General features: G+C 42.8%; 1 protein-coding gene and 1 pseudogene across 1 annotated transcript in view; one reads left to right on the forward strand and one right to left on the reverse strand.

Annotated features, from left to right (window-relative positions):
• Positions 1-18539, forward strand: part of LOC118084150 (UAP56-interacting factor) — a 33387-nt gene extending 14848 nt beyond the window's left edge. The window contains exons 5-9 of the mRNA XM_035113497.3: positions 326-398; positions 11225-11268; positions 11631-11705; positions 13466-13577; positions 17712-18539. Of these exons, the coding sequence (XP_034969388.2) occupies positions 326-398; positions 11225-11268; positions 11631-11705; positions 13466-13577; positions 17712-17852 (445 nt within the window). The 3' untranslated portion in view covers positions 17853-18539. The remainder of the gene's footprint in view (positions 1-325; positions 399-11224; positions 11269-11630; positions 11706-13465; positions 13578-17711) is intronic.
• On the reverse strand, positions 3839-4480 carry LOC148686527 (radial spoke head protein 3 homolog; annotated as a pseudogene).
• Positions 18540-20226: the final 1687 nt, after the last annotated feature.

The following is a 20226-nucleotide window of genomic DNA, read 5'->3' on the forward strand; positions in this document are numbered from 1 at the left end:
GAATTTGGCTGATGCTGGAAGCTGAACTGTAAGGCTGTGATTTGCCTGGAACCCCAATGGGGAAGAAAGACCTGCTGGGGTGTGAGTGCTATGAGCCCCTCTGTCCTTTGCTCAGGGTGTACATCTTTGTAAATGTAGCCATACTTACTAAAGACACCACAGTCTAGTCTGACCTTCATTCCCTGGAAACGGAGCCCTGCGTAAGCACAGTCACTCCCAGAGTCTCACTGCTTGGAGACTGGGGTATCTACCACAGTATCTATGTCCTGAGTGCGTGTGGAAATTTGTGTTAATATAGGGTCCTTTTATTTCCCCCTCCCCCCAGTAACCAGCCTTTCTGGCTAAACCGAAGACCAGCTTTCTTCCAGAGGCAATCCAGTTTCAACTTCAACAGAGGGGTGAGTTCTTCATTGTTTTTTATATCATGGCTACTATTTTTTTTTTCCCACCTGTACCCCAACCATTTCTCCAAGGAGCTTAAAGTGGTTTACATGATCCCTTCCCCTCCTCATTTAATATCGACAACAACCCTGTGAGGTAGGTCAGGCTGAGAGGCAGCGACTAGCCCATGGCCGCCCACTCAGCTTCATGGCTGATGGGGATTCGAATGCTGGCCTCCTGGGTCCCAGCCCAACACTCTCACCTCTACACCACATTGCCTCTCAGTGATCCAGTGAGGGATGTGTTGCCATTGCCCTCTAGCTTCAGTTGGCCCTGCAACCCATTCTTAAAGGGGCAACTGTAAGACTGACCAGATTTTAAATTGCATTGTGTTTTCCCTAAGCAGTCACAATATTCTACACACATTTTCTCTGTACAGTAATTCTGACAACAATCATGTAAGACAGAGGACAGGATCTTAAATAGTTGTTAACAAATGCGGTTTCTTACTGATAATTGTATTGCTTTATTCTTTTTGTAATCTGTTTAGAGGTTTATTTTGCAAAATAAACATGGAATCCTTCTTAAACACCACTTTTTTCTTCATCTTTTCCCCGCAATATTATTTATTAATTTTTCCAAATATCTTAAACACAATACAGCTTAACAATATTATTCTCCTTTAAATCTATATCTTATCCGAATTAACTTCCCTCCACCCCTCTTCTGGCTTCTCTGCATTACTCTTACTTAAGCATGTTTACTATATATACATTCAATAAATGTCTATAATTCCTTAATAAATTTTTGTATTATACTTTAAACATACATTCCTTATTATATTACAGCATTACATCTTATGATCTAACCAAATGTTTACAATAAATGTTATGAGTATTTATTTCAGTCCTGCGACTGTCTTTATTTATGTACAGTTTTCTCTAAGTATACCATTCTTTTTGGAATTTCTCATCGTCCTGCTGTCGGATTCTTCCAGTTAGCCTTACTATTTCTGCATACTCTAATACTTTCTGTTGCCATTCTTCAACTGTCGAAATATCCTGTTGTTTCCATCTCTGTGCAAGGAGCAGTCTTCCTGCTGTTGTAGCATACAGGAAAAATTTCTGATCTTCCTTTTTAATGTCCTCTCCAACCATTCCTAGCAAAAATGCCTCCAGGATTTTATAAAAAAGGTGTACCCAAATCTCTTTTAAAACTCATTATAATACTATCCCAAAAAGTCTTCACCTTGTCATACAACCACCACATGTGGAAAAAAACTTATTTCTAAATTCCATAGTCTTGTCCTTTTCTCATACAGTGGTACCTCGGTTTATGAACACAATTGGTTCCGGAAGTCTGTTCATAAACCGAAGCGTTCATAAACCGAAGTGAACTTTCCCATTGAAAGTAATGGAAAGTGGATTAATCCGTTCCAGACGATGGAAAACACCCCCTAAAGCAGCAATTTAACATGAATTTTACTGTCTACCAAGACCATTGATACATAAAATGAAGGCAATAATCAATGTACTGTACTATGTATAAAATAATTATTGTAGATGAAAAAAATTACTGTAACATTTATTTTCCTTACCTAACTTTGGGGCTGGGCTCAGGACGCAGCCACAGAAGCGCTCCGATGCCTTTACGGAGGCAAACTGTGCGAAAAGGAGCCTTTCCCTGACGAAAGTGCCCTGCGCAGCAGCCGCGTCTTGTTTAACTGGAGAACATGTATATTTCTTTATGGTTTCATTTGTTTAAACTCTTAGTTCATCATCTTCTTTTCATATAACACAGACTTGTTAATACAGCTCTTGCATTCCTCTCTAACACTCTACTCCCCACAACTGCCGACTCCCAACTGCCAACTGCCATTTAGAATCCCCTCAAGCTCCGCCTCCCAAGGAACACCTGCCAATACTGGGAGTGATAGATTAACCCATGATGAACTGTAATCATCATCAGGCACTATTCCGCCACATTCGTCCCTCCCCCAAAGTCATTGCATAGGCATAGTTACACTTTTAAACAATGCCGAAGCAATGTCTTGGAGCTTAATTAAAACCAATTAACTCAGAATTCCCTTTGTCAACAACTTCTATGTTCTAACATTACTTAAGCTGACCCAGAAACTCCAGCGGGTGCAGAATGCCGCGGCGAGGCTCCTTACAGGGTCCCGGCCGCGGGATCACATTCATCCAGTGCTTTACCAGCTGCACTGGCTCCCGGTGGAGTACAGGATCAGGTTTAAGGTGCTGGTTTTGACCTTTAAAGCCCTATGTGAGTTGGGACCCTCGTACCTACGGGACCGCCTCTCCTGGTATGCCCCGCGGAGGACCTTAAGGTCCACAAATAATAATATTCTGGAGATCCCAAGTCATAAGATGGCTAGATTGGCCTCTACTAGAGCCAGGGCCTTTTCAGTACTGGCCCCAACCTGGTGGAACGCTCTTTCCCAGGAGACCAGGGCCCTGCGGGATTTGTCATCTTTCCGCAGGGCCTGCAAGACAGAGCTGTTCCGCCTGGCCTTTGGGTTAGACTCAGCCTGACCCCTGTGTTTTTCTCCCTCATGGCTTGGATTTATGGCCTACTTGAAATGAGGCTGCACTTTAAATTTTAATACTGTATTTTAATCTGTATTTTAATTAATTGTTTTTATGTTTTATTGTGGTTCTGTTGGTGTCAGCCACTTATGGCCTACTTGAAATGAGGCTGCACTTTAAATTTTAATACTGTATTTTAATCTGTATTTTAATTAATTGTTTTTATGTTTTATTGTGGTTCTGTTGGTGTCAGCCGCCCTGAGCCCGGTTTTTGACTGGGGAGGGCGGCGTATAAATAAAAATTTATTATTATTATTATTATTATTATTAACAGATTCTTTTCATTTACCTTTATCTTACTTCCACCAACAAATATTCACTATGCACTTTAGCTTTTCAAAAGGACCCAAATACTTTTTCCTATTGACATCCACCTAGGTATATTCAGTGTAAGGTTAAACCTTTCCTTACAGTCAAAATTGGTGTATATCTCAAAACTTTATACTAAACATTTCTGTGTCTCAAATAAAACAGAATTGATTATATACATTTAAAAATCTTTTCAAAATGCTACCAGTATCTAAATACATTGCTGTAAAATACATTCCCCATAAGTCACGTCAGTTAGATGTTCACCCATCCTATGTTTCCATTTTACCGCTTGAACATTTTGATAATCCTCTTATCATTTTACCTTCATACTAACCTGTTGCATACAGCTTCAGCATTAACCAATGCAATAAATACGAACAAAACCTACAATATAGACTTGAACAATTAAGTGTGTTGCAGTAAAAAGATCATGTTTTCAACATTTCTCCCTGCAATATCTAAGAAACAAAAATCCTTTTCACAAAAGTCAATACTGATTTTGTAGACATAAGTTCCATCAAGTGATGTAGAGGAAAGTCTCAAACTAGAATTGTCTGTTGAACTTCTGATGACTCTGCATTAGGAGAAACGTGCTGTACTTTACTGCGTTGCTTTTCCTCTTTCTGCCGCGTCGCTTTTCCTTCACTGCGCTGCACTTAATCTGTCACTGCGATGCGTAGACCACCAGACTCACACCAATTACTCTGAAGCTAGATCAGACATTCTTTCCTTGTGACTTTCAACAAAGCTTGTTGCCCGTTTTTTTCAACTAAAACTTTAAATATTGGTTTGACTTATATATTGAAGTTAAAGAGCTCGCTTACTTCTATTTGAGAATTAACTGTCTCAGTCTTTGATTAGATGCACAAGGAACCATCCGTTCTCACTAAGAAAGCATCTGTTTGGCATATCAAACCACCTTCGATGATGTAGTTGGCAAACTTGACCCGGTACAATCCTGTTTGTACATCTTCCAGGGGACGTGAAACCTTAACCATAGGGTTATAGATTTCGCTCCCTTCCTTTTCTCACTTTCTGGCAATCATTTTCCTGTGGGCTTCTCTTTGCTTTCGAATCCTTACAGGATCAGATTCCGCATCAGCAGGACAACAATAAAATGAATGAAGAGCATATACGCATCTTTGAGCTGCTCTTTTGTCATACCTTAGATTTTCATACATCCATGGGTATTCTTCACCTGATTTCAGGCAATGCTGTGCAATTGATATTTTGCCAGCAGCTTGCTTTCTAAGCTCCCAAAAATAACTCTGCAGTTTCTGTATGATATATACAAACACTGTACATTCTTTGCTCTCTTCTTCCTTATATTCAGAAAGCAATAGGCTTAAAGGTGCACTAGTTTGCATCCTCTCAGTTGTAGTCCCAAAATTCTTTCGCCCATAAAGTGTCAGAATCTCTTTGCTAGTTTTTGACATTAAGGCATTTCCCAAGTTGGTTATAGGCTCCTTAGGAAAGACCATCCCTCTTTGGGAACAACTCTCATCAATATTATTGAATACACAGGGATCCTCTATATACACCTGTGCATCAGTTGTTTGGGCTTTTCCCCAAAGTTCTTTGGATGTTATATCCCCTTCTTGCTCCTCCAAGAACTGATTACTGTGTTCTTGAGCTATGGGCACGTTGTACTGTGAGGTGCTTTCCTCAGCAACTTCAGGCCTTTCAATAGTGGCTGGTGGGTGACTCTCTATCACCTGAGCTTGCACTCGGGTAATGACATTAACCTCCTGTTGTGGCTTGGCTAAGTCATTCCCTTTTACAAATTTTGGGAATCTCTTCAAACTAATGGAGGTACTATCATTGGTAACGGGGTTCTGAGGTAATCCTGCCCATAATTTCATCCCTCAAGCCGAAAAGAATACATCGCTCTCTCTCTATCTGTCCTCAATCGTTCCAGCTGTATTTCTTTTTCTGCCTCAACTTTAGCCATCTCCTTTTCTGCCTCAACTTTGGCCATCTCTAGACGGATTTTCAAAATCTCCAGTTCTGAATTAGGGTCTTCTTTTTCTCCAACCCCTTCAATTATTTCATCTCCTTTTGCCTCTCTGGCCTTTCTTACATGTGTCAATTACCTCACAGGAAATTCCTGACCAAAATCAGATCAAACTAGGCGCGTGAGCTTTGAATTTTGATCACGACGCTGCCACCAAAAATGTGACGATCCTCCTCCCTTCTCTATTACTAACAGTGTGCTGAAGGAATTCAGTTATTGTTCAAACAACCCACTATTCCTTCTTTCTCCCAAATAAACTCCCTGTTTTTATATTGGTTTGCTAGTACACAGAGTACAGTTCCAGCTTTCCAAATAACGTGGCTCTGTATCCTTAAAAACTCCAGGCAAATGTTACAGGAACGATCTTGTGCCCTCAGTAAGGTTTCCCTCTCAACTCAGGTTCACCTCAGCAGCTATTGCCTCAGCACTTTAGCCTCTGCAAGGCACTCTTTTCCCTCCACTTGCCTCCTCTGTGCGTGACTTTTGGATGCAAACTATCCACCTGCTCCTCAGGCTCAGTTTTATCTCCCTTCTTCAGTCACCACCCTTTGGAGTTTTGATCCGTTGCTGGAATAAGGAGGAACATCCAATTTGACACAACTTAGATGAAAGCTTTATTTAACTGGAGAACATGTATATTTCTTTATGGTTTCATTTGTTTAAACTCTTAGTTCATCATCTTCTTTTCATATAACACAGACTTGTTAATAAAGCTCTTGCATTCCTCTCTAACACTCTACTCCCCACAACTGCCGACTCCCAACTGCCAACTGCCATTTAGAATCCCCTCAAGCTCTGCCTCCCAAGGAACACCTGCCAATACTGGGAGTGATAGATTAACCCATGATGAACTGTAATCATCATCAGGCACTATGTCTCATTCAAGACGCTGAGAACAGCACGGGAAACCCGGGGGGTGTGTGTTTCCCCTTCAGAAGCTCTTGCCTCGTGCATAGAAAAGGTTCCTGCGATGTCTCTCCACCTTCGCCGTCATGCTCCTGTGACGCCTCTCCACGAAGGTGAAGAGACGCCGCAGGAGCGTGACGGCGAATGTCTTTGTATTTTAACCACTTAGTTTCCATATTCAGTCTTTTCTGCATCTTAGCCTCTAAAGGTGAAATCCATCTTGGTGTTCTCGGTTCAAGCAAATCTTTATATCTATTCCATACATTATACAAGTATTTTATAATAATATGACTTTTAAAACCTTTATGGACCTTGACTTTATCATACCATTAATATGCATGCCATCCAAATACATTGTCATGACCTTCCAAATCTAATCAGCATTTTCTAACAAAAACCAATCTATCATCCAACAAAAGGCTGCAGCTTCAAAATAAAACTTCAAATCTGGTAGGGAGAAACCACCGCTTTCTTTCGCATCTGTTAGGAGTTTATATTTAATTCTTGTTTTTTTCCCTTGCCATATGAACTTTGATAGAACCTTTTGCCATTCCTTGAAACATCCCACATTATCAACAATTGGTAACGCTTGAAATAAAAACAGCATTTTTGGCAATACATTCATTTTTATGACCGATATTCCGCCCATTAAAGACAATTTCAATTTCTAGATCATGCTTAATCTCATTCCATAATTTATCATAATTGTTTTTAAACAAATTAATATTCTTCACAGTCATATTTACACCCAGGTATTTCACTTTTTAACAAATGTCAGACCTGTAACCTCCTGAATATTTTTTACTTCTTCTGGTGTTAAATTTTTACCCAATACTTTGACTTTCATTTTATTCAATTTAAATCCTGCAAGCTGCCTGAACTCTTGGATCAGTTTACTGCTTTTACTGCACTGGTCTCCGGGTCCTGTAAAGTCAATACTAAGTCATCAGCGAAGGCTTTTAATTTATACTGCTTCGAACCTACTCTTATTCCTTTCACTTCTTCATTTTCTCTTATCATATTCAGCAAAACCTCCAGGACTGGAATAAAAAGCAGAGGGGAAACTGGGCACCATTGCCTGGTACCTTTTTCAATTCTAATTTCATCTGAGAAATTAGAGACCATATTGTTCACAATAATTTTAGCTTTTTGCTCTTATACCATTTATAAAACCTTGCCCAACCTCCATATTTTCCTAAATTTTCATCATAAAATTCCATGAAATATTATCAAAGGTCTTCTCTGCACCTATAAAGATGCTTTGGTGTTGATCCTTACTTCTAATTTTTCTTAAATGTCAATTATATTTCTAATGTTATCTTTCATAAGTCTTGCAGGCAAAAAGCCTGCTTGATCTTGATTAATCTGATCTTTCAACACCTTCTTCAATCTGGCAGCCAGAATATTTTGTAGTCCACATTCAACAGGGATATTGGGCGATAATTCTTCAATTGCATTCTATCCATATTTGGTTTTGGAATCAGAGTTACATAATCTCTCCAGAGTCTCCAGAATCAGAGTTACATATCTCTCCAGGTCTCGGGTGCTTTGTCCCCTCTTAAAATTTTGTTAGAGACATCCACCAATGGTTCTATTAACCAGTCTTTCAATGTTTTATAATATTTTGGTGTCAATCCATCTGGTCCTGGTGCCTTGCCAATTTTCAGTTGATTTATGGCAAAATCCACTTCTTGATTTGTTATTCTATAATTGAATAGAATTCTCTTTTCATTCGGAATCTTTTGCAATCCATTTTTGCCCAGGAATTGCTCTATTTTATCCAATTGTTCTTTTTCCTTTTTGTAAAGCTGTTTGTAATAATTCTGAAAACAATTCTTTGTCGGGCTCTGTATAATTTTCTCTTCCATCTTGACACCTGTAATTGTATTTAATTTTTGTCTCTTCAGCTGCCATGATAATAATTTCCCACATTTATTTGCAGATTCAAATGTCCTTTGATTCGTCATTTTAATCTTCCATTCTATTTCTTGATTTATTAATTGAGAATACTGAACTTGCAATAATTTAATTGTTTTTTCAATCTGCTAGTTTTTCGGGTCAGATCTCATTTTTTTCTCTTTCTCTTTCAATTGTGACAAAATAGTCTCTTTTTTCTCATTTTGTAGCTTCTTTCTAATCGCATTCTGCTAAATGAAGAAACCTCTCATGACAGCCTTACTTGCACCCCAAATTACCCTTCTATCTGTTTCAGTGCTCAAATTAAGTACAAAGTAGTCCTTTAGGGTTTTTTGGGCCTTCTTTACCACCTCATCGTTTCTCATCAGGGCATTATTCATCCTCCATCTAAAAGAGCCTTGTAGAGATAACTTTAAATCTAAACTTACAGCATTATGATCAGAACAAGTCCTTGGGCAAATTTGAGCCTGTCATATTCTCGGGGCCAATTCTCTAGATATCCATATGTAGTCCAAACGAGACCACGATTTTTGGGAATCTGAATAGAAAGTACTGTCTTTTTCCAATGGATTTTTTGTTCTCCAAGCATCTATCAAATTAAAGTTATCAACCATCTCGAAAAATGTCTTTGGTAGTCTCCCTTCAGTCCGCAAGCTATGCCAGAGGGGTCCGCAAGATGCTAAAAAATATATTAAATATATTTCGTATGATAACAGATTTTTTGTTTTGGCCACTTCCTGCATGAGCAGAGTCTAGCGCAAAACTAGAATTAGATAGAGGCAGTAGTTCTGCTGTATGTCGTTAGGTTGCGCTTTACAAACACTACTATTTTGCAAAGAGGCAGTGCGCGCATTCTACTAACGCTCACCTCCCCAAGATGCTTTGCGCGCGTCAGCTTCATTTGTGCGCTACTGCGCAGGTACCCTGTCTTCTCCATTCCCCTCCCTCCTCCCTGGCGCGCGCTGCCTCTTTGCAAAACAGTAGTGTTTGTAAACAAAGCGTTGTTTTTCGCGGAAGCTACAGTTCGCGTAGTTAAAAATGGACCGTCGGTTAAAAAGTGGTTCATCTCATTAAGAACTGAAAATTAAAACTAACTGTATACTGATGGAGTACTCTGTTGTAACTGTAAAAAACGTATAAATATAAAATATAAAAAGACTCTTAATTTGGCTCTCACTTTTTAATTTTAGGATTAGGAATTAATGGGGGTCCTTGTCACAATAGCGGCTCGATGAGGGGTCCTCGAGAAAATTTTGTTGGGAACCCCTGATATAGTCAAATAAAACATTGTGGATCTTTTTAAAGAATTCGGCCTTCGCATCATTCAGTGTATAGATTCCAAAAAATAGATATCTTTCGCCCTGCACTGTTACTTCAACTGCAACATATCTCCCTTCTTCATCCTTAAACATCAATTTAGATTCCAAATTATCTTTCACATAGATTACCACTCCTCTTTTTTCACTTTGTCAGATGAGATGTAAGCTTGTACTAATTTCTTATTTATCAGAAGTTTCCTATGTGTCCTCTTCACATGTTTCTTGTAAACAAATCACATCTACATTCTGTTTTATTAACACATGATGAATCTGGTTCCTTTGCTTCGAGAGTTAAGCCCATTAACGTTCCAAGTTAAGGCTCTTGGAGCCATATTCTCTTGTATTTATGCAGTTGCTCCTGCTCCTGATGTTCCTGGAACTAGATCTTCCCCTGGGGTTGCTGCTGCTCCATGTGGATCTCCTTGCCCTGGTCTTAAATCCAATTCAAAATCTTTTGCATGTTTCTCCAAGAACTTCCTCTTCTCTTCTGGAAGTCCAAGAGCAGCAGATCCCCGAGGCGAACATGCGCAGCGCGACGGGCTGCAGCCCCCGGCTCCACAAATGTGCGCACTCCATAAGCAGCGGCACCCCTCCTACACGGGCCCCCGGCCACGCTTCCACACTACTCGGGCTTGTGGGTGCTGCTTCCCTTCCGCCGGCAGCACACGTGGGAAAGGAGGAGCGGCCTTGGCATTTGGGCTCCCGAGGCAGAGCTTTTGCACTGACGGGGAAGGGAGGGAGCCAATGCATTGCAAAGAGGAGGAGGCTTTGGGTGGCATGTGATGCGGGGATCGTAAGCACCAGAATCGGGGCAGCGGGGAAACCCCTAGCCTCCTGATCAGGCCCCAAAGATGCCTCTACCAATGTCCCCGAGGTTGCTAGAACAACAGGTTTGCTCTAGCACCCGTTATTTTAAGGGCTTCAAGATACTAGTATTTTATAAATGTTTTGTTTCAGCAGCAGCTCTTAATTTTCAGCCACAAGGTTGAGCTTGCTTCCTCCCCTTCAGGGCGACCGGGATACTCCTTTAAAAAAAACTCCACAGTTTAAGTTTGATTTGCATCCCTTCAGGCTGTGAGGTCTTTGGTCTTGTAATTACTCACTCAACAGGTTTTTTCAAATCCTCACTCATAGTGATCTTTCCTCACACCCTTTTCTCCACCAGTGCCAGGGAGGACTTCCCTTTTTTTCAGCTTTTAAGACATGTTCCGAATTCTTTTTAGTTCCTTTTGTTATAAGGTTAGTGTTCTTTGTTCTTGTTGGTGTTCTTTGTTGGTCCTTTAATCCAGATGGGTTTTAAGTCACAGAATGCTTAGCCGCTCTCAGATAGGAGTTTGGCATCGCTGAGTGAGGCTAGCTAGCTGTGGATTCAAGCATTCGCTTCTCCTTCCTGCTTCCTCATTTCACTAGCTTAAAACAGAGGCTAGCCCAAGTACAGGAGGCTTGCCTTGAACATAGCTGAATCCCATGACCCCGAGAATTTACCTCCTCAATTTTTGGGGTCCGCAGAGCCCTAGCGCAACCTCTTTTCCCCTCACAAAGCTCAGGACCTTCCTGGAGGAATGATCCTGCACTCCTTAAAATAGCGGCGGCCAAACAGGAAGTCCTATAGTAATGTTTGAGGCTTTTCAAAGAGCCCTTAAACACCACTTTAAGCTACAGTCTGTGGAGAGCCTCGATCCACACTGTGGAACCAAGTCTCCTTGCTTTGGGAGTTTTGGTTTCTGGGATAGTTTCTGTCATGCTTGTTGTTCTCTTCCTTCTTACAGCAAACAAAGTCGAATGTGGAGGGGAAGCCTTTAAAGAGGAGGAGGTAAGTTGGGGAAAGAACCCCCCTTTTCTGAAGGGAGAAAAAGCAGTGGTGGAGGAGAGATAGTAAGGGTTGGCAATAAGAGGGTTGGCAATATGCCTTCATGGCATAACCAGAGCACCTGCTCTGTTTTTCCCCAGGTGGGAGGTTCTAGGTTTGCACTGACCTCACTTTGTAGGAGAATCATAGAGGGCACCTTGGTTGGGTCTTGATGAGTGTCTGACCTTTGGAGCCTTCTCAACCTCCTCCAACACTGTCATGTCTTCATCAATCTGTGCTCTGTTCACTCCAGTCCTCCTCCTCCTGTTGCTGCTGCTGCTAGGAGTCTGGTTATTTGCTTCTTCTCCATGTCTCTCTTTCTCCAGGTGGCAGCCAGAACCCAATCCTGGAGGTGTGCTGACCGTTTCTGTGTCTAACCCCCAAGCAAGTCAAGCAAGCATGTACGTTATGTTGCCTTGTGTGAAAACAATGCCCATTCTCTATTGTGTATCTCACCTTCCTGCTCTCACCCTTTCTTTCTTTCTTTCTTTCTTTCTTTCTTTCTTTCTTTCTTTCTTTCTTTCTTTCTTTCCTTCCTTCCTTCCTTCCTTCCTTCCTTCCTTCCTTCCTTCCTTCTTCACATATTTATTTCCCTCCTTTGTCCCAAGCTGCTCAAGGTGGCATGCAGATTCCTTCCCCCACATTTTATGGTCACACAACAACCCTATGAGGTTGGTTGGGCTGAGAGTGAGCCCAGCAAGCTTCCTGGTTGAGTGGGGGCTTGTACCCTGGTCTCCTAGCCCAGTACTCCAACAACTGTGCCATGCTGGCCCTCTGTTTGGATTTCTGGCCCACCAGGCCTATGTCGCTTGCAGCCAGCTCCTCTTTCAAAGCCAGGGGCATAGGCAGGGGGGGGGCAGAAATCCAAAGGGGCACAAAATTAGCTAAAATATGTCCATAAATGTGTGTGTGTGTGTGTGTGTGTGTGTGTAAACTGGGAATGTGGGTGGGTGTCCACTCTTCTCCGAAACCGCTTGACCGATTACGTTTAAATTTAGACACATCCAAAGCAAATATGAGAGTGACCATATACAGGTTGCATAGACAGATGTCAAACCTGGGCCACATAAAAAAAACCAAACCCCGTGTTCCAGAACTCACAAATCAGCCTCAAAGTACATGCTGGGAGCACAGCAGATGTTGCAAAACAGTGCCCTCTAGCGACGGCTACACTGGTACTGCAGCTAGGAAAGCTTCCCTCTACAACATCTCAGCTCGCCTTTCCAGACTAGGCAGAGTGGAGGTGGAGGTGGAGGCTCGCCTGAGTGGAGGATGGAGGGGGGCCGGACAGGTCATGGGTCGGGACAGGGTGGGCCCAATCACAGGGATGAGATGGAGTGGGGGGAGGAGGGGACAGGATAGCTCATGGGTCGGGACAGGGTGGGGGGACTCACAGGGATGACCCTGTGTAAACAGAACATGCTTAAAACATTTCAACACAACGAAGGAGGACTCTGAAGGTCAGGGGAATCTGAATGGGGACTCTGAGGGTCCATTTAACAGACTGAGCCACAGCAATGCGTGGTCAGGCCAGCTAATAAATAAATAAAAATATTGATTATTGCCTCATAAGGAAAGGTTTTTAATAGAGGGTAAATAGAATGGGTGGAGGGGGGCGTTGGAGGAGAGGCAGAAATAAGAACTAACTTGTCCGTGGCGAGGGGGCGCAATCTGGACGTTTCTGTCTGAGTCGTAAGATCACCTAGCTATGGCTCTGCACCTCTGGACCAATGCAGGGGTGGATGGTGCTCATTGGGACTGGTAGGGGAGAAGGCAAGGAGGCCAACAGTAGGTGGTGCCAGGGCCAAGGAGTGGCAGAGCCAATGTGTTCTATGCCTGAGATGGAGTGGGAAGGGGCTGGCAGCCATCGCCGCCATCTCCTGTCTGCCCTCATGGACCGGCCAGAATCCACTGGGCAAATGCTCATTTTCCACAGTGTGGGTCTTCTGCCCTCAAAGTACAGAACTTCTGCTGTTGCTCTCTCAGAAACCGTGCCCAGGTGAGATGTTTCATTTTTGTTAGCTGCTTCATACCTGAGGAAGTTGTAGGTGATGCAACTCCGGCATCTCTTACGGGAAGGTTTGGGGGATTAACAAATTCCACGCTTCTTCCTTGGCTCTGTGGAAAGAAGGCATATTTATATTTTGCATGCATTTCACAGGCCAGGAGCCAAGCACCCCTTCCTGAGGGGGAGAAGAGGCCCAGAAAAGATGAACCATTCCCAGCCCAAAGGCGTTCCCCTGAGATTCAACTTCCGGGCTATGGCTAACCAGGTTAGGAGCAGGAATATTGGGAGGCTTTTGGAGCAGGAATATTGGGAGTGGGGGGGAACTGATGTCATCTGACAGAGCAGCTGGCTAATTGAAGGGAATGAGGTGATAACAAGGCTTTCTTTCTTTTCAAATAATTTATTCATTTTCAAACATTACAAGTTACAAAAATTCACAAAAACAAAAAGACAAAAAACCAAGAATAAAAACATTAAAAAGAAAAACATATCAATTCTAACATTTTAATTAACATTGTAGACTTCCTCGATTCCCCTCGCACTGGGTCCATTTTTAACTCCAAATTAAGCAATTTTCATTTATTATCTTAAATCATTCTAGCACATTTTTTTAAAATAATTTTTATTGGTTTTTATAGAAACAAGACAAACAAAACACACAAAATAAACTCTGTCTCTTCATTTTCCCTCCACCCCCAAGACCACTTCTGCAATCCGTGGGCATTGGGAAACAAAGGGGTCCATTTTAAGCTGGGTTTGACCTCCCCCCTCCCCCCTCATCCCCCCCTGCCACTGAAAGGACAGAGGCAGAGGATCTCTGAGGTTTGGTTTCCCCCCCAGCTAATTCTTCAACATAACAATCTACTTAACAATAAAACAACAAATGGAAAAAAAGAAAGAAAAAAAGGAAAAACAAGAAAAAAGGAAAAAGAAAAAATATAAGTTCCCAAATCTTATTTTCTTAACAATTTATTTGTGGCTTCCTCGATTCTCTTCCTCCTGGTTTCCCTAACTTCTTTAATTGATTATGGCGGGTTTTCTATTCTGATTGAAAATCTTATTCTTATCATATTAACTTAATCCTTCTCCTTCTTCATGCTGCTCCCCCTCTGAGTCCCCTCCTGCCACTAGGGTAACCCGAGGGGCCCAGCACTCTAAAGGTTCCATTTTTGTGTCTGGGTTTCCTTCTACCCCTCCCTCTCCCCTCAGAGCACCCCCTGCCACTGGGTGCAAAGAGTAAAGAGAGGGAGACAGGCAGCTCTCTACCCAAACACCTCTCTAAACACAAAAAATATTAAAAACAAAATCTAAAATATTTCCTCAACCATTCTTCTAATCCCTCCAGAAAACTCCTAACCCTAAACTTTTAAAACACTCTCCCTCCCCCCCTCCCAATGTCTTTTCCCCCAATTGGATCAGCATTTCCTTTAACAAGCCAAGATTTCAGAAACCGTTATTACCAACCAAAGAAAACCTTTAACCAAAGTTTTCACCCCACACCAGTTCTTCCCCACTTCCAATTCCAGGCCTTTGTTCCCCCTTCTCCCTGCCTATCCCTTCCTTCACTACCACCACTCCACATTTCAGTCCCTCCAGGGTCCTCATTTCCATCAATCTTCACTTCACTTTGCTTCTCCTTGTCGGCCTCGTCTCCTTGTTTAAATCTTTGTTTTTCATCATCCAACACATTTTTTCATTATCAGCTATTTCTATTCTTAAAAGCCTTGACTATCTTCCACCTGTAATTCATCTTAATCCAAATCTAAATTTATTTTCCTATCCATTTATCCTTGATTTCTCCCCTTAAGCCTCAAATTTATACCCCAAAATTTTCCATACATTCAAATATTATTTATTTTATCATAATAACATTTAAACACTTAAATCTAATTCAGCCTCCCCTCCCCTGGACTTAGGGTCTCCCAGATGAATCAGCCAGTTCCATAGGTCATTCCAGTTTTGGGCCATCTTGATCAGTCAGAAAATAACATCCATTATACTTACTTACTTATCAAACCTTTATTAGGCATTTTTCATCCATTATTACGCCTCACCCCACTCCTACTCTTCCACCACCTTTCCACCACTCTCCCTTCTTCATCCCCTGCTGCCACCCCAATTTCCTAGCTGTTGCACAATACCATCCAACTACATTTCCACTTTCCAGCCCTGTCCCAATTTTGACACCCCTTAAGTTCTGGCCCCAGCATGGATCCTGTCCTCCCTCTCTCACTGGGAGGGCATTAGTCCATGCTGGTTCTTCCTTGAAGGCTCTTTGAATCAAGCATGAGTCCTGTTCCCCCCCCCCCCCCTCACTGTTCCATGCAGCTTCTTCATCATCTTTGAATTCAGTTACATTGTTCATGGCTGATGGTTGTTCATCTTGTTTCTCTTCATACTTTGTTGAGATTAGTCCTTTCTCACTTTCTTCACAGTTGTTTTTTTAAAAAATCTGTATAGCATTCTGATGCAGTTCATCCCTAAAATCCAAAAGCAATTCCAAAAGTTCCTTTTGAAAGTCAATAAATCAGTGCACATTTCTTAAAGAGGTTACAGACAGGAAAATAATAAAAGCATATAGTTTCTCTAGCTAATACATAAGTATTGATCAGAGTTCCAATACATGAAGTGAAGTCTTAGGACGCAGACCACTCCCTCTCACAGCCTCATGGCAAGCTGCAGTTTGCAAAGTGCAAAGTTCCATTACCGGAGCAACTATTCTTCTCCAATTTGCCCCCGTGGGGTTCCTTTTTTGAACCTATCAAATAGCTGTATTAATTAAGACTTGCCAATGACTTTAGGTGTAAAGCAGAAGTCACAGCTGTCCATAATTAAGCAACTAAGTGGACCCTGGAATGTCTGAGGGTGACTCCTCATTTCTTCTCAGGGTCTTCCAGATGAATCAGCCAGTTCCATAGGTCTTTCCAGTTTCGGGCCATCTTGATCAGTCATAAAATAACATCCATTATTACTCCTCACCCCACTCCTGCTCTTTCACCACCTTTCCACCACTCTCCATTCTTCATCCCCTGCTGGCACCCCAATTTCCTAGCTTCTCTTCATACTTTGTTGGGATTAGTCCTTTCTCACTTTCTGCACAGTTCTGTTTTTTAAAAAAATAAAATCTGTATAGCATTCTGATGCAGTTCATCCCTAAAATCCAAAAGCAATACCAAAAGTTCATTTTGAAAGTCAATAAAGTCAGATGATGTTGTGTCTACTGACATCCTGGTCGTCTCCAATTTCATGGGAACAGCACAGATTACAGCAGAAAATGGCGCAGTTCGTATTTCCAATCTTCAGAAACAGAAATTATGCTAGATCTGGTTACAAACTCTCTTTTTTAATTCTTCTTCATATCTTAAAACTCATATATCCGTTTATGAAAAGAGCACCTGTCAAACTTCTTATTCACAACCTTATATTTTACGCTCTCTTCAATGTTGACAGTTTTCAGCCTCAAAGAGGTAAACAAATTCAATCCTATTGTGATGTCATAATGGTGGTTGCTGATCCCTCCAGGGACCTGACTCCAGCTTCCAGGGGGACTTTCCCTAGACCAAATTAAAGAACATTTACAGGGATTTTACGAAGTTCAACCTTTCTCCCCTTTACCCTGCCTTAGGGGGAAAGTTTTAAGTCCGATTTTTGGTGATTAAAAACTTCCTGTCAACTTCCTGGCTTCGGGCAAGTTAACTGCATCTCAATTCACTCAATGGGGGAAATCAACTTCCTCTTTTAATTTCCCCCCGTGTCCAAATCTTTTCAATTAAATTTTTTAAAAATCCTTTTCCTTTACTCACGGTGTCCAATGTTTCAAATCCTTTAAATCTGGAAAAATCCACCGCTCCACAGGCTGCCGGCTCGGAGCTTCACATTGCGAGGGTAGCAGAATGACTCAAGGCACCATGTCTCCACTCCGCTCGCTCTCGGCTCCCTTAATAGGGCTTACCGGGGGGCGGAGGAGACAGAAAAAGGTGCAGCTGAGTCCCCACATCTCCAGAATGCTCAATCTGGAGCTCTTTTGGGGGTCCGCGATGCTCTCACGGCTCCCCCCTACCTCACAGCACCAGAGAATCTCAGCGCTCGAGATTCTCCCACCGGTCAGCAATGGTGATAGACCGGAAGTCCAAGACCAATAACATGGCTTTCAAATCTTAACTCTTGTTTGTGGTTGATTAGGATATAGGGAGGTTGAGAATGAGGGCAATATGAAGCAGACTCTGGGTAGTTCATTCCTTTTCTTTGTTTGGGTTCCTACGTCACATCAGCAGTTTAAATGGCAAGGACTTTTTGGGTGTGGGTGGGAGGAGATGTGCTTTAAATGTGCAGTGCGCAGGCATCTCCCAGCACATGTGTGTGGGGATTCAAGACTAACTCTTATGTTTTTCTTTCTTAGACAAGCTTGACATTGAATGAGAGGTTCTCTGGGTTGAGGAACACACACCATTTCACAGCGAAGCAGAACACAGGCCGAATGGTCACTCTGCCATTGCATTCGGTGAAGTCAGACTGGCTTTGCAAAGGAGATTGCCCCTAAACCCAGTTGGTTGGATGCCTGCCTCTGTCTGGGTGGCAGCTTGGCATCACCAATACACAAATAGACAGCCCCATGCAACCTCATAACCAAAGATTTCTGCCCATGCTTCAGACATGCAGCCCTAAGAGCGGCTCTGACTCCCACTCTACGCCCCTCTGCTCCAGACTTCCTCCTGATGTAGCCTACAGTCTGATCCAGCATTGAAGTGTGATTCTGTAGGGCCACTAGTACTGTTGTGTTTTTGCCGGAGAGCCATGTGGTAAGGAAGATCTCCAAGCACACTTCCTAGGGGTCCTCTTTAATCATCAGATATGCACACAAAGGCATGATCAAGCACCCTCATGCCACAGCTGCCTCTGGAGTGACCATCCCTCCTGTAATAGGCATGCCTCTCAGATGAGTTGTTTGTGTAGTGTGGGAGCAGGGAATCTTGTGGGCTCCCAGATACTGCCAGATCCAATGGCCTTCTGCCCCAGCCTGCATGGCAGACCGTCAGGGATGATGGAACCCAACAACATCTAGAGGGCCACAGAATTCCCCATCTCTGATCTAGTGAATTTGAGGTTCTTTGTTTCTCTCCCTCTGCCCCCTTTAGCCTGGAAAAGCACTTTGGCAGATTCCTTTTGAGGATTTGGGTGTGACAAGCTGTAGCAGTGCACTGAATAAAACAACTTTTAGAAGCTGAAACATGGGCTGTTTTCTTTTCTAATAAAATTATTCACTGTGGAGTTCAGAGGAACAAAACACAATGTTGATATTGTCCAGGAAATGGGTTTCAGTTGGAGGGCATGGGTTGTGTGAGAGCATGTTGTGTGGGATAACCAGTCTCATATAACCAACATGCTTCAGTCTAATAATGCATGAAGGGGTTATCATCGTAGAGTAAGCTGTCCTGCCATCTGAACGACCATGACTTGCCTTCCCCTAGTTTTGATCCTGGCTATGCCCCTGGATCCACCCCTTCTGCAGCCCTGGGACCCCCACCGTCTCCCCACTGCACCCTCTTGGGGGAGAGAGAGGAGACTCACCAGATCCCAGGAGGGGACAGCGATGTAGCCCTTGCAGGAGGGACACCAAAGCAACACCCCCTTCCTTGCAGGAATGGACTGGGGAGGGAGGGGCCTTGGCTCTGGAGGAGCTGGGCCCCTCTTGCTTCCTGTCCTCTCTAGGAAGGCAGCTTGGTTTCCTTTAACCCTTGCAAAGCCAAGTCCACCCAGCTCAGCCCTCTCTTGTTTGGCAGAACCTCGGCTTTTTATTATTTTTTATAGAGTTAGGGTGGCTACGCCAGATATCCTTTTGGGGGTATGGCTCTTGGTTACATCCATGAAAGGGTCGTTTCCCCCGTCCAAAAAAACCAGCTGCAACATTCTCTTTCTGAAATATTAGGTTCCAAACTTGAAACTTTCACTCTGAAATCCGACCGCATGTCGAGCCGATTCCTATATTTGTTTTTCATGAAACACATGGAAGAAAATGCTTGCCCACACCGATATTTTTCCAGTAAGCTTAACACTGATCTTGGAAGGGTTAGGTTCAAGGGACGCCGACGATTTAGGTTCAATGGACACTGACAAGATCGGTTCGAGAGTCACTGACTTACTTGCTTGAACATCAAATGCAGTATCTTTCTCTTCATCTGTAGGCCTTTGTAGTTTTAACGAACCACTTTTTAACCAACGGTCCATTTTTAACTACGCGAACTGTAGCTTCCGCGAAAAACAACGCTTTGTTTACAAACACTACTGTTTTGCAAAGAGGCAGGGAGGAGGGAGGGGAATGGAGAAGACAGGGTACCTGCGCAGTAGCGCACAAATGAAGCTGATGCGCGCAAAGCATCTTGGGGAGGTGAGCATTAGTAGAATGCACGCGCTGCCTCTTTGCAAAACAGTAGTGTTTGTAAAGCGCCACCTAACGGCATACAGCAGAACTACTGCCTCTATCTAATTCTAGTTTTGCGCTAGACTCTGCTCATGCAGGAAGCGGCCAAAACAAAAAATATGTTATCATACAAAATATATTTAATCTATTTTTTTATTCTAATGGCATCTTATGGACCCCTCTGGCATAGCTCGCGGACCCCTGGGGGTCCGTGGACCACCTGTTGGGAACCACTGCCATAGAGGAACGGTGGGAGAATAATACTTGGCCTCCACCAGGGTTGCCAACATGAATAAAAATGGGGGGGGGGGAGGTTAAGTCCCTCCCTGCATAATCAATCACACGCACCAATTGAAGGGCAATGCCCATCCACTTTGGGCTGGGAGCCACCTTCGGGGTGAAGTCTAGCCATTGGAGATAATGCAATAAGCACATCAATACAGTCATACCTCGGTTTAAGTATGCTTCGGTTTGAGTACTTTCAGTTTAAGTACTC

Source organism: Zootoca vivipara, chromosome Z2, assembly GCF_965207765.1.
Source record: "Zootoca vivipara chromosome Z2, rZooViv2.hap1.1, whole genome shotgun sequence".
NCBI lineage: Eukaryota > Metazoa > Chordata > Lepidosauria > Squamata > Lacertidae > Zootoca > Zootoca vivipara.